This window comes from Phyllostomus discolor, chromosome 3, assembly GCF_004126475.2.
Source record: "Phyllostomus discolor isolate MPI-MPIP mPhyDis1 chromosome 3, mPhyDis1.pri.v3, whole genome shotgun sequence".
Lineage (NCBI taxonomy): Eukaryota > Metazoa > Chordata > Mammalia > Chiroptera > Phyllostomidae > Phyllostomus > Phyllostomus discolor.
In genome coordinates this window covers 1796948-1809980 of record NC_040905.2, presented here as the reverse complement: position 1 = coordinate 1809980, position 13033 = coordinate 1796948, and the positions used below count along the sequence as shown (strand labels likewise).

Genomic DNA, 13033 nt, shown 5'->3' with positions numbered 1-13033 from the left:
CCAGGTCCTGACGTTTTGAGAGCGAGAGAAGCGACCACCCACTGCCATTTCAGAACAGACCATACCTTCTAACATCCACACAAGCTGGACACATACCTCAAACGGTTTCAGTCTCAACTAAATGGACACCTGCTTTGCAACACTCCCCGGAACTGTCCCCTTTTCTGGGGACTGAGCTTCAGGGGACGTCCTAGGTCACAGACACAGCCGTGGGATGCCCAGAAGCCCAAGTTCCTTTTCTTCTTTGCCACAGTCACTACGACGACCCGAGCAGATGGAGACTGCGGACGGCTCCAGAGCCTGCCCGCCGCCCCTGCGGCGGGGGACGGCTCGCTCGGCGCCTCCGGACCCGGTGTGCTCCCCCATCGGCCAGGAGGAGCCGCAGCCGCTCCTGCGCCTCTCGCCGGGAGGTGGAGGGGACTGGATGCGGATGAAGCACTGCCTGGCACAGAGTGAGCGCACAGCAAATATTAATGGTCATGATCACCAACTTGGCTGTTACATAACGGTGCCTGGAACGGCCACTGATAACGCCCGGGCGCTGTTCTGAGGGCACCACCACTATTAACTTGCGTCATGGATACCAAGGGCTTTAAAACGCAGCTGCCTTTTGACCCTACACACCTCCCGCTAGCGCCTGATCAGGGAGCACAGGTGCCCCTTCCTCCCGGAGCAAAGAGGCAAGTGACCCTCTTCCGCCTGGAGACGCGCCGTGTGCACCTGCAGAGGAGAAGCTATGCACGTTTTTTAAAAGTTGTTTACCTTGCCCTGGCTGGCATAGCTCAGCGGATTGAGCGCAGGCTGCGAACCAGGCATCGCAGGTTCAATTCCCAGTCAGGGCACATGCCTGGGTTGCGGGCCTCGGCCCCCAGCAACCGCACATTGATGTTTCTCTCTCTCGCTCTCTCTCTTCCCTCTCTCTCTCTTCCCTCTCTAAAAATAAATAAATAAAATCTGAAAAAAAAAGTTGTTTATATTTACTTGACCCAGGCTCCACACTGACTCGGCACCGGCACCCCTTGTGGGGGGACTCGTGAGGGTATCATGGGACTGTGGCTCCTCATGGGACACGCCCCTGAGACCCCCGCAGAGCCCGCTGGGGATGTGCGGGGCAGTGTTATTGGCAACAGCCCGGGCTGGGGCGGACGTGAAACATTCAACGACAAGGTGATCCGTGACGAAAAGCACAGGTGACCAGCATAATGCAGAAAACAAATGTTGCAGCAGGGAAACGGTTGAAATTTAAATGTTCACAGGCATAAACAGGTTATAAAACAGTATCTTCATTTTGATACTGGGTTAAAATATGTTAAAGGTTCCCTGTGGGTTGCTAGATGACAGATGCATATCCCCCCCCCAGGGTGCTTTGCTATACTGTCCAAATTTCCTTCACTAAGCTTTTCCTTTAATGATATTGATAATACACCTGTTACCAAAATAACCCTAGCCCTTACATAGGCAAGAACATGTATGTGCATCTACATGTATGTATGTGTTAATGTGGCTGCAAAATGACTGTTATAAACAGTCGACGGCTTATGGCTTATTGACGAGCCATAAGACTAAACCGCATACAGTAAAATTTTACTAAACAATGTGTGCGAAATAAAACACACACGGCCAGGCCCAGGAGCTCAGCTGGTCAGAGGATCGTCCCGATGCACCGAGGTCACAGGTTCCAATCCGGCTCAGGGCACATGGAAGAAGCAACTGAGTAAGTGGAACAACAAACCCAAGTTTCTCTCTCTCTCCCTCCCTCTCTCTCTTCCTCTCTTGTGGGGGGCTCCGCCCACAGAGTCCCCCACCCACCCACCGCCACCACCCCAGCCACCACGAATGAGAATAAGTCTACCAAGACTTGATCTGCTTAGGGAGGAAAGGTGGCTGATCCCTCAAAGGAGAAGGACCAAGAGCCTTTTCCTCAATGGGCTTTTACTGGCTTTCAATTTGCACAGGAATACAAGTAAAGCTCATCAATCATTGTCAGACAGTAAGGATCAAACAATAGATAACATACAAAGAACTACAAAGGCTTATTCTGAGTCGGGGTCTGTTAGCTAAGGGGCAACAAAACTTTGGGAAACAAACTCATGTCCTGCCTGGGCCCTTATCATTTCATTGAGAGCATTCTTAGCAAAGCAGGTTTCACAGGATTTTACATATTCTTTCTTAGGCCTGATTGCCCTAGGGAACCCGCCCTTTCCAGCACAGAGCTGCACCCACCACCAGCATTGTTTCAGGCTTGAGTCAGGCAGGGGAAGTAAGGCAGCCAAGAGATTAGGAGACTTCTTGCAGACAGAATGAGGACTCAGGCTACGTCAAAGCTGAGGGGCGAGGGTCCATCACCCCCTTTTGCTATAGCCCCTCAAGTCCTTCCCTGAGGGTTCCCCATGATCATGCCTGTCTTAGATCGTCCCTCCCCTGAGGAATCTTCCCTGTCATTGGCTAACTGGTCAAGCACTGGGGGCCAGGCAGGGTGAAGTAAAAGGGGCAGAGGCAGCGCCTCTGCCAGGGAGATAAGCTTTGTCTCCTTAGTGGCTTATGGTCCAAAGGTCCTTCACTTAGCCTTAGCCATTGAGGGCGGGGAAGTGGGGGGCGGGGGGGTGGTTACAGCTTCTGAAACCAGGCAGGGTGGTTCCCAACACTCTCTCTCTAAAATTAATCAACATTTTTTAAAACCAACATTTATTCTCTCCTGTGAACGCCTCACAAAATCTAGACAAGATCTCTACACATAAAAACAAGGAATGGTAATAGCCACACCAGAAAAGTAAAACAAATATTTACGGATACATGCAACAACATTAGTTAATCTCGAGAACATCAGAGAAATAAACAAGTGTCAAGAAGATGAGGGTGGGATGTTACACTTTCTGTGGAACTGTTAACACACCCAGAACAACACTATACGTCGCTTACCCACACGTGCAAGTGTACTAAGGATGCAGAGCCGGCGCCAGACGATACCCACTAGGCTCGGGACAGTCGTCAGCCCCGAGGAGGGCGGAGGGATGCAGTGCGGGGGAGCTCCGGGCTGCAGTGGGAGCCTTAGCTTTCTTTTTTTTATTTAAATAATATCAAAGCTGTGACCTTAAAATGAGAAACAGTTAACTACTGTTCAATCAGGGGGTAAGTACATGGAAGTGTGGGTTTTTTTAAAGATTTTATTTATTTATTTTTAGAGAGGAAAGGGAGGGGGAGAGAGAGAGAGGGGGAGAGAGATGGGGAGAGAGAGAGAGAGAGAGAGAGAGAGAGAGAGAGAGAGAGAGAGAAACATCCATGTGCAGTTGCTGGGGCCCGTAGCCTGCAACTCAGGCATGTGCCCTGTCTGGGAATTGAACCTGCGATGCTTTGGTTTGCAGCCCACACTCAATCCACTGAGCTACGTCAGCCAGGGCAGAAGTGTGTTTTATTATTTTCTACCTTTAACACGAGGATTGGGAAGACTTGTATGCATTGGAAATCACACTTCACAACAGATGCATTGCTGGAGCCCCCAAGTCTGCATGTGGACCCATGCGGGACAGGCCTCGGTCACTGGTCCTGCGGTGGCCAGAGGGGCAGCGCTCCTCTCGAGAAAGGAGCCCCGAGGACCCCCCTCAGGAGGCACAGGCACACGCACCAGGACATACAAGTCCTCGCCCCCGAGAGAAGCCGTCCAGAGAGCAGAGCCGTCCGAGCACAGCCAGTACAAAGGCACCCGAGGGAAGAGACTGCCCCGTCCACCCAACTTTCCAGCGGTTGGCTGGTTGCTATCAAATCCCTGTGGGTGTGTCTGGCTGTGGGCCAAGGAGCAGAACATCAGGTTCCTGCAGGAGAGTGCAGGAGAGGGCGGGGACCAGGTGAGAGCAAAGGCAGCGATCAGGGCCCCTCCAGGTCCAGCGCTGCGTCTAGGGTTCCTGCGGCCCCTCTCCCTCGCCGCCTGGTCAGCCCAACCTGGGTAATGCTCACACGGGTGGGCTCGGGGTCCACTGAGCTGGGCTCAAACCCTGGCCGGGGCACTCCACTGGTCATGTGACCCCGGCCACCAGCCCTCTCCCCACAGAGCCCCAGGGTCCCTCTTTCCAAACCACGCCCGCAGCACCGGGCCAACCGAACCACCAGGGCACATCAGGTGATACAAGGAAAACACCCCTGCCACACAGTCCCCGGCTCACCAGGCGCAGACACGACTCTGGTGACAGATGACAGCCACGTGGCCGGGGCCCCACCCCACTGCCAGGTACAGACGCGGTGGGTGGCCGCTGCCCCGGCTACTCGAGGGCTGGCCCCGGGTCTCGCCTCCAGCGCTGGAAGTCAGGACTGGCTGCTTCCTGTGCGGGGCCCACCGCAAACTGAAAATGGTTGCAGAGCATTCAGCCAAGCGCAGCCCCCGGCCCCGGCCCTGCTGAGGGGGAATGTGCCCAGGTACTTTGCAGACACTCAGAAGTGAGGGTGCACTGGAACCCCAAACCAGAGGCACCGGGAGATGCAGGGCAGGGGCCCCAGCAGAACTCCAGGGGGCTGCCGGTGCCAAAATGAACGCCCACCGTTAACGCAGTTGGTGACAGAATTGGGGAATGGTGCGGCTTTCTGGTCACCAACAGCGCAGCTACCCCCCCCCCCCCGAAATCACCCCTTCTTCCCACCCAACCTCAGATACAGCCCTGCACCATCCACGCCCTCGGGGCACTGGGCCAAACTGACACCCACAGGCAAAAGGCTACTGGGGGCCTGGTGTCTGCTGGGGACGGCCCTGCGTCCCGGGCAGCACCAGGCAAAGGAGCCGACAGACAGATCCCAAGTCTGGGTGACATCTCCAGGGAGAACCGGCGCCCGGGGGAGGCCGGCCCGTGTCCCTGAGGTGACGCCGGAGGCCAACCGACCAGGTTGCCTGGAAACCCGTCTGAGGTCACTTGATGAAGCGCCAGACGCTCAAGGCCATCTGGTGACCAGTCAGGACACGGGGGAGGCTCGGGGCACAGCCCAGTTCCTCTGCCCGGCCTTCTCCTGCGCGGGACCGAGTCCCTGAGCCGTGGGAGCCCCAGCCGTGGGCTGGGGGGCCCCTGGGGTCTGACCCTGGACCTGAGGAGCAGCAGAGTGTTGACACGAAACACGCCGTGCACATCTCCCCGCTTCCGCCGGCTTTACCGACCAGCCGGGAGGAAGCCAAGAGGCAGGGCCCGGCGGCCCCAGTCCCAGCTCCGCCGCTTGCCCACTGCCCGCCGTGGGAACCCGGGGACATGCTCCACCTCTCGGAGCCTCGGTTAGATGTCAACGCATTTTACGCCCCTAACCCACGGGCTCGGCAGCCCCCAGCAGCACACCAGCGCTCGAGCCCGGCTCAGGCACCGCCCAGGATGCGGCTCCCAGAGGACCGGAATCCTGTCCCCTGGGCCCTCCCCTCGGACCGCACTCAGGACTGCGGAGCCCAGGCCGGAGAGCCAGGCCACCCCCGGGCTCCACGCTCCTTCCTGCCCAGCGCGGTGGCTGCCCCCAAGCCGGTCTGCTGCGCGACCTCCACGGGTGGCAGACCTGTTTCCTGTGCTCGCATTGTTTCTGTCTCGCTATCTATTAATAAAAGAACCTTTATGTGACTCTGGCTCACCCAGTTGCCATTAAAAATAAAAAAATAAAAAAAAAAAAGTTTGGCCTACACTGTTACTTTATGATCTGTTTGACCACAGCCAGATCACACAGCTAGTCGCGTCCACAGTCGTTGGGAGTGAAGCACAGCACGCACTTGTCAGGTCACCGCACAGCGGATACAACCGCACGGGTGCCTTCACGCCTCCTTCCCCACGGCCGGTTCCCAGCCGACCGGGGCGCCCACGCACTCTGCTCCTCTGCGGCACCGTCACGAGGTCTGTCCTCCGCTGCTGGGCCGGTGACCTGGTTTTCATCCTGCAAACGGTGCCGGCTTTGAACTGGCTTCTGCCGCTTGAACTTCCCACTGACACACAGGGCTTTACAAGGGCAGGTGCCGCCTCTGCCCGGGAAAGCAGGCCGGCTGCGCCCCTCCACACCAGGGAGACATCGAGAACCCCAGCCTTATTGACTCCCAAGCACGACATACAAAGGCAGTGGCCAGCCACGGACCACCAGCATCCACGATCCATCACGCAGTTAGCTGCCACGTGTTCAAGTCTAACTTCCCATTTTAGTTCACGGTAAGACAAAGGAACGCGTGAAATAAGAGACAACCCCAGCAGGAAGCCACCGGACTTCCTCCCCGCTGACCTGTCCCCGACCCAGGCCCCGGCGGGACAGCGTGCCCGGCTCTCCCATGGCCAAGGGCACCCCGCTGGGGGTGCAGCCCTCCTGACTGCCAGCGCCCTGCACAAAGCAGGGTTCCATAAATATTTGCTGAACGGAGCAATGAGAAAGATCAGAATGTGGCATTCTTTTCATAGGTCTCCAACAATCCTCAAGAGTCCCGTGACTTCCTGCTTACTGATTACCACCCCCCAAATCTTTCCATCGGCTAAGACTGGTTTAAAAGGTGGCCCAACAGTTGCCACTGAGCAGGAACGGTCGCTCCACAGGAGATAAGGACACTATCGGCAACGTGATCCCGGTGCACTTACATCCTCTTCGTTGTATCGTTTCATCGTTATAGGCAGAGGAAGGGAACGGGTGGGATCCAGGCCAGGGAACAAAAAAAAAAAAAAAAAAAAACAAAACCTTAAAGCAAAAAGGAATCTAGACCTTGATCTCATCCAGCCTCCGAGGAAAAACGGATGGATGTGTTTTTCTCCTTCGGGGTAACCTGATCATGTTCCCCCACCTGACTCGAAACGCTCTGCGCTTGGGCTCGCTAGCTCTATTTACCTGGAGAGAAGAGCTCTGGTGCTGCTACGACCTGCGGGAACAGCGCCACGGTCTTCGCCCACAGGCTGGCCAGGTGCAGACACGGCCTTGAAGCCCATCTTGGACATGGGAAGCAGGTGTGTGGCCTCCTGGGCCCGTTTCCTCATCAACTGGAAAACTGAGGTTCTCATACTCCCCTTGCCGCCCAGGCTAAACAAACTGTGTATCTTGATAGCCTTCAAGTGAAGGGTAAAAGATACATTCTGCATTCCCCAGAACAAAACACCTAATCCAAACAGATTTTATCTCGTCTCAGCTAGAGGCAGGTGAGAAGGGTCTAAATCTCATTCACTCAGTTCGACACATAAGTAGCGGGCACTGGGCGATACACAGTATTTAGGGTTAGCAAATTACCATTACTTCCTTCAACTGGAATCACTAAAGACCCTGTCTTAAGGATTAAGGCCCTACCCCTGTCCCTCACCTTATCTGCCACCTCTAAAGGAGAGCATTTCTTTTAAGAAATCAAAAGCAACTTCTCAAATCAGAGGCTGCCGGCATGTTTTACTAGCTGCCATCCTATTAAAAGCCGTTAAAAATAGCACCTCTGTCTTCCTCTCATTTCCCTTCCCTTCCATTCTCCTCCAAATAAAAACGGTTAAGTGATGACATCCAGTCCAGCACACCATGGGCAGGGCCCCCACGCACACGCAGCTCCCCCTCCAGCTCCCGCAGCCCCAGCCCAAGAGTCAGACCTTCGGAGAGCAAGATGAGAAAAGACGGCACACGCTGTGACCACCCTGATCGCTGTGACTGGGCCACGGCACAGGCGTGGGGCACAGACAGGGCGCTTACCCTCATCCGAAATCTCTGCAAAATCCGAAGGCTCGGACTTGGAATGAAAGGAGCATTTTTCCCCCCTGGAAAGTAAGTAAAAGAACTTGGGAATTGACTTACTTAAAAAATAAGATCCCAGGTATAGTCAACAAAGTTGATCTTCCTTTTTCAGCAACTGGTTTTTGATAACGAGATTTTGTCCACAAGCCCTGGCTGGTGTGGCTCAGTGGATTGAGGGCTGACTTGTGAGCCAAAGGGTCGCTGGTTGGATTCCCAGTCAGGGCACACGCCTGGGCTGTGGGCCATGTCCCCAGTAGGGGGCGCTTGAGAGGCAGCCACACATTGATGTTTTTCCTTTCTCCTTCCATGCTCCTCTCTAAAAATAAATAAAATTTAAAATATATATATGTAGAGAGAGAGAAAAATTTAAAAAAAATTTTGTCCATGAAACTGAGTCCAGGTGAAAGGCGGGAAGAAAGGAGTAGGTGGCTATCATTCTCTCCGACAGCTCAAGAGCGAAAATTAAACACGAAAGACCACCACAAGAGTTTTTTCCCCCTCAGTCCAGTTTCAGTGAAAACTGACTTAATGGTCAAGGATTTTCTCAAATCTCTTCATAGGAGATACTTAGCACACTCATAAAAACGGAGTTATTTCCTGTAATATTTTTTCTCACCCCAAATGATTAGCCAGTGATTTTCAATGCAACCATTTCACTGCCTTTGTGAATTGTTTAAAAAGCATAAAATGGCAAAGTAGTGATTTTTTAAATAACAATGCAATGGGCTGGGGGGTGGGGCAGGTAAAACAAAAAGGCCAGTCAACCTTGGGGCCTACTGATTCCCACAGGAAACTGCTAGCAAATTAGTAAGGACACTAACCTGCCCTGCAGGTAACCTGGAGCCCCACAGACATCCCCCCCCCCCATCCTCAGGCCCTCCACCCAGAAATTAACCTGCGATTAACACGAGTTTTCCATTTCTTGTCTCGCCAGATGCTTTGGTGGGTTTGGCACCTCAAAGACAGTTTGGAATGCAGTTTGTGCATTTAAGTCACCCAGTAAATAAAGAAAATACTGTAACAAAACGATCATAACTACATGACTTCCTTTTTAGGAACTACTTGAGGATCAGAAATTAGCTTTCACTAGTATGGGTAATGCCATCCTTTCCTATTTGGTAATTATCCTCCACAAAGTGACTTTAATTTGGCCGACTGCAAGAAAACCTATAGTACTGTATTTTAAAAGACGAGCTACAAAATAATCAGTTATTTAATTTTTAAAAAATAGTATTTGAAAAATATTTGGCAACTCTCTTAACCCACATGGCTGGCACTTTGCCTTTTAAAACACGGATAATCCCCTAACCGGCTCCAGAAGTAGACAAAGCCCCTTTATCACAAAGATAGAGGAAGTGACTGACATCCACAAACAAACAGCAAAACAGAACTTGAACTCGGAGCCTTTCCCTCTGCTCCGTTGCCCGCCGGCTTGGCCACAGCTGCTCAAACCTTGAAGCTTCGGGAGGAAACATCGGTCTGCCTCGCTCCACTGCAGCACGCCCAAAGAGTGCACAAAGTAACAACAGTTCAAGTCCCCCCTCGGCCCGCGTTTCTCGGTCGTGGAGCAACACGGTCTCGCTCAGTACGGCCGTGAATGCATTTCCTAGAAGGCACTGGCAGGTCTTGGCCAGGCCAGTCTACGTGGAAAAGCGACTGCATGTGTCCAGCCCGGTGACAAGAGGGTCAATGTGGCGCACCATGCTCTCGAACTCGGCATTGCAAGAGCAGATCGGGTCACAAGGCAACAACCCTGGTGGTTTTATCTACCGGACCGAACACAGCCCTGGTCAATCAGAGCACAAACACGCAGCCCGCAGCAAATCCAATTTCTGGAACAATACGAGGTGCTGCCTAATTCCACAAACGCGCGCACACACACACACACACACACGTCCATTTTTAAACTCGGTTCAGTCCCAGCACGGGGCTGACCCTCCTCCCACCTGAACTTCTGGGCGCCAGCCCGGCCTAAGCGCTCGGCCGGGACCCACCCGCGCGCAGGTGAGAGCGCCCGCGGGCGGGGAGGTGGGGACGCGCCGGCCCCTGCCAGCCCCGGCCGGCCGGGGCTGCAGGCTGGCAGGCAGTCCGGTCGACTTTCGGGTAATGTGCTTTTAAAGCCTCCCCGCGACCGAGGTCACCGCTTTAGAGAGCTAATAACAGCCAAATGAGCGGGCTGCCGGGCACTTAGCGAGCCATTCAGGATATGGCTGTTTAATGGTACCTGGAGTCCTGCTAAAGGGGGCGCCGAGGGCTCCCGCGCCCCGGGAGCACAGGGCTCGGCGAGGAGCGCCCCCGCCCGGCCAGCCTCACCTGTCACTCCGCCCCCCGCCCCCGGAGCCCGAGCCCCGCGCGGCTCCAGGGCCGGAGCGGGACCAGGGGGCCCGGGCATCCCGTCCCGGGGACACAGCCGGAGGACGGTCCCCCCAGCCGGGGGACCCTGGGCGCGCCGGGTCCGCCGGGCGGCTCGCCGCCGCGCCCCCACACCTACCAGATAATCCATGTACAGAAACGCCTCAGGTATCCGGAGACCAGTCATCCGGCACCTAAAGCATCCGGAACGTCCCCGAACCCGGAAAAAAAGCGGCGTCCCGGGCTGCGAGCGAGCAGCCCCTGCAGCGCCAGCCACCACGAAAACAGCCGAGCGCCGCCGAGCAGCCGACGGCGGCCCCGCGGCGCGGCGATTGGCCGGGGGGCGGGCCGCGCGAGAGCGGCGCGCTGATTGGCTGCGGCGCCTATAAAACCAGGCCGCGCGGCGGCGGGCGGCGGGGAAGCGCGGGAGTGGTCGGGTCCGGCTTCCCCGGGAGAGGGCGGGGCGCGGGGGCGGGAGCTGGGGCGGCGCAGGCGGAAGAGCGGGCGGGAGGGGCGGAAAGCCGGCGGTGCGGTCTCCGGAGCCGGGCGCTTCCATGGCTTCCTCATTGGGTACAGCGGCCAGAACGGGGCGCCGCGGCGGACGGCGGCAGTGCCTGCTCTCACCCCAGCAGCGAGCCAGCGCCCAGCGCGGGAGCAGCGGCGGCCGCCGACCCTCGCAGCCTCGCTCCCCAGCGACTCCTGCAGGCTCCGGGACTCGGGCGGCCCCCGGGGATCGGCGGCCCGGGAAGGCCCCCGCCCTGCACGGTGGGGAGCTGCCCGGGCGAGCAGCAGCGCAGCCTAACGTCCTGGGGGTGCGCCGACGCTCCCTCGCATCAGCTCGCGCCGGAGCATTCGCTCCCCAACGCGGCAATGGGAGGGGTGGCGGAGTCCATTGTAGACCTCGGACACTGGGGAGACGAGCTCAGCGATCTGTCTGCGTTGTCCAGTTAATGACGCCGAACACAGACCCCTCGCCTCTGAAGATGAGCAGCAGAACAAGACGCCCTCTGGATAGTATTATAAGTAAAGTTATTATAAGTAGGTGCCCAGGAGACTTGCACATTTCCTGGTAAATAGCGCGCAAATTGGTTGGCATTGAGATTTCACTATTGCGTTAAGCTTGGAGGAAGGGAGCTGGATAAGAACACTGCAGGCTCAATTTTTTTCCCCAAGATTCAGGCTGTGAACGACCAATTCAACAAGCACGTTCCAGATACGGAATACCTGCGCTGTCAGGCTCAGGTGGCCGAGGTGTCCCCAGAGGCCGAGGATGAGGGATAGCTCCCGTGTTAGCAATTAGGACTTCCACTCAGTGACGTCTCCGGAGGAAAACTTCCACTGAAATCTTGCTGAAGTGACTACCTAACTGTATAAAGGTTGTTTTAGAGGTTGGATTTTTACTTTCCCCCAAGTTAGCATCTTCCTTTTTTCTATCCCGAGTGAATCTCCATACAATATGCTTGGCAGGGCCATGAAAACAATTCTATTGCGTAACGGTGGAATGCACTGTAAATATGTAGCTAACTCGGGAGGGGCGAGTGTGTCCACTTCCAGGGAGCTCCAGGTGGGGAGCCTTGAGATTTGGGGTACCCCATCTCTCCTGGTGAAAAAAAATGAATTCCTACAGCCAGGGGGTTTTCAAAGGAACTTACTACAGGGCCTGACTTTGGTGATCCCCTTTACAGATAAGGCGTGTGTGTATATAAGAAATTATACTTCTAAAGAATTTCAATGAGTGTTTGCCTGTGTGAGAGCTAACTAGACTCAAATGCATTGTCAATAGATCCAATTGTAATTCGTCTTAACATTCTGAGATGTAGAGGAGATTTTGACCTGGATCCTGGAGGCAGCGAACTCCCATAAACCTACAGCACAATCGGCTGCACGTAACTGCAGATGTGAAAGCCTCTCAAACTTGCTGGCAAAAACCCCTCAAATAGACAAGAAACCTTGTGTTGTTGCCTGTTTGTTTGCCTTCTCTTCACGAATAAGCATATTGCAAATAAAGGGCTTGAGTGGACAAAGTGACACTCTCTGGCCCCTGGTTTGCAGGACCAGTGAGGTCCTGACCACTGTCCAGCCCGACTCCCCAGAGGCCAGTCAGTTTCTGCAGGGAAAGAACCGCCCAGGAGCCCCCGGCTTCCACCTTTCCTGTAGAAGCCAAGGTCAGAGAAAGACCGTCTGGAACAGAAGGGCGTTGGGCTAACCGTGGGCCGTGCTGCCTCCAGGGATGAGTAAGTGGGTGCAAAGCAGGCAGGGGAAAGAATGTGTCCCAGGAAAGTTTACAAAGTCTGCACCCTAGTGCCCTCCACGCCATTTGTACGTTCATTCTGACTGGTGCCAGGGAAACCTTGTATTAGTGTAAGGTAATAAAAGAATAATATATTGCCTTTTAGAAGAGTCCTTTGTTGTGTTTTTTAAGACTTTATTTATCTATTTAGAGAGAGGGGAAGGGAGGGAGAAGGGGAGGGAGAGAAGCATCAGTGTGTGGTTGCCTCTCACACACCCCCACCTGGGGACCTGGCCCACAATTCAGGCCTGTGCCCTGACTGGGAATCGAACCAGTGGCCCTTTGGTTCTCAGGCTCAATCCACTGAGCCACACCAGCCAGGGCTTGCTTTTTGTCTTTTTTAACGAAGCTTCAAACCCCCCTGTGGAGCACATTTTTCCAATTAGGCACTAATCTTCTGGAATGTAAATGTGAGTACCCTTGTGCGGAAGAAAGAGGCCAACCTATTATGTTGGTCTAAGTAGATAATACACTCTGCACGAACCTGCAGTCGTAGCTCGTAAAGTAGACAGCAGCTGCAGCAATCCCATCTGTGTTTTTTAAAAAAGAGAATGTTGAGAGGTTAGAATGCATTCAGTCAACCCACCCCACTACATGCCAAGCAACGGGCTGTAGTCTTGACTAAGACACGGTCTCGGTCATGCAGGCTTGCCCTTGCTCTCGGTGAACAGAACAGAACGGCCCTGCCCCGGGTGCACACGGGGG

At 54.9% G+C, this 13033-nt stretch overlaps 1 protein-coding gene across 1 annotated transcript in view; it reads right to left on the bottom strand.

The window, feature by feature from the left end:
- ARL15 (ADP ribosylation factor like GTPase 15) overlaps positions 1–10463 on the bottom strand; it is a 281488-nt gene extending 271025 nt beyond the window's left edge. The window contains exon 1 of the mRNA XM_028519713.2: positions 10178–10463. Within this exon, the coding sequence (XP_028375514.1) occupies positions 10178–10225 (48 nt within the window). The 5' untranslated portion in view covers positions 10226–10463. The remainder of the gene's footprint in view (positions 1–10177) is intronic.
- Positions 10464–13033: the final 2570 nt, after the last annotated feature.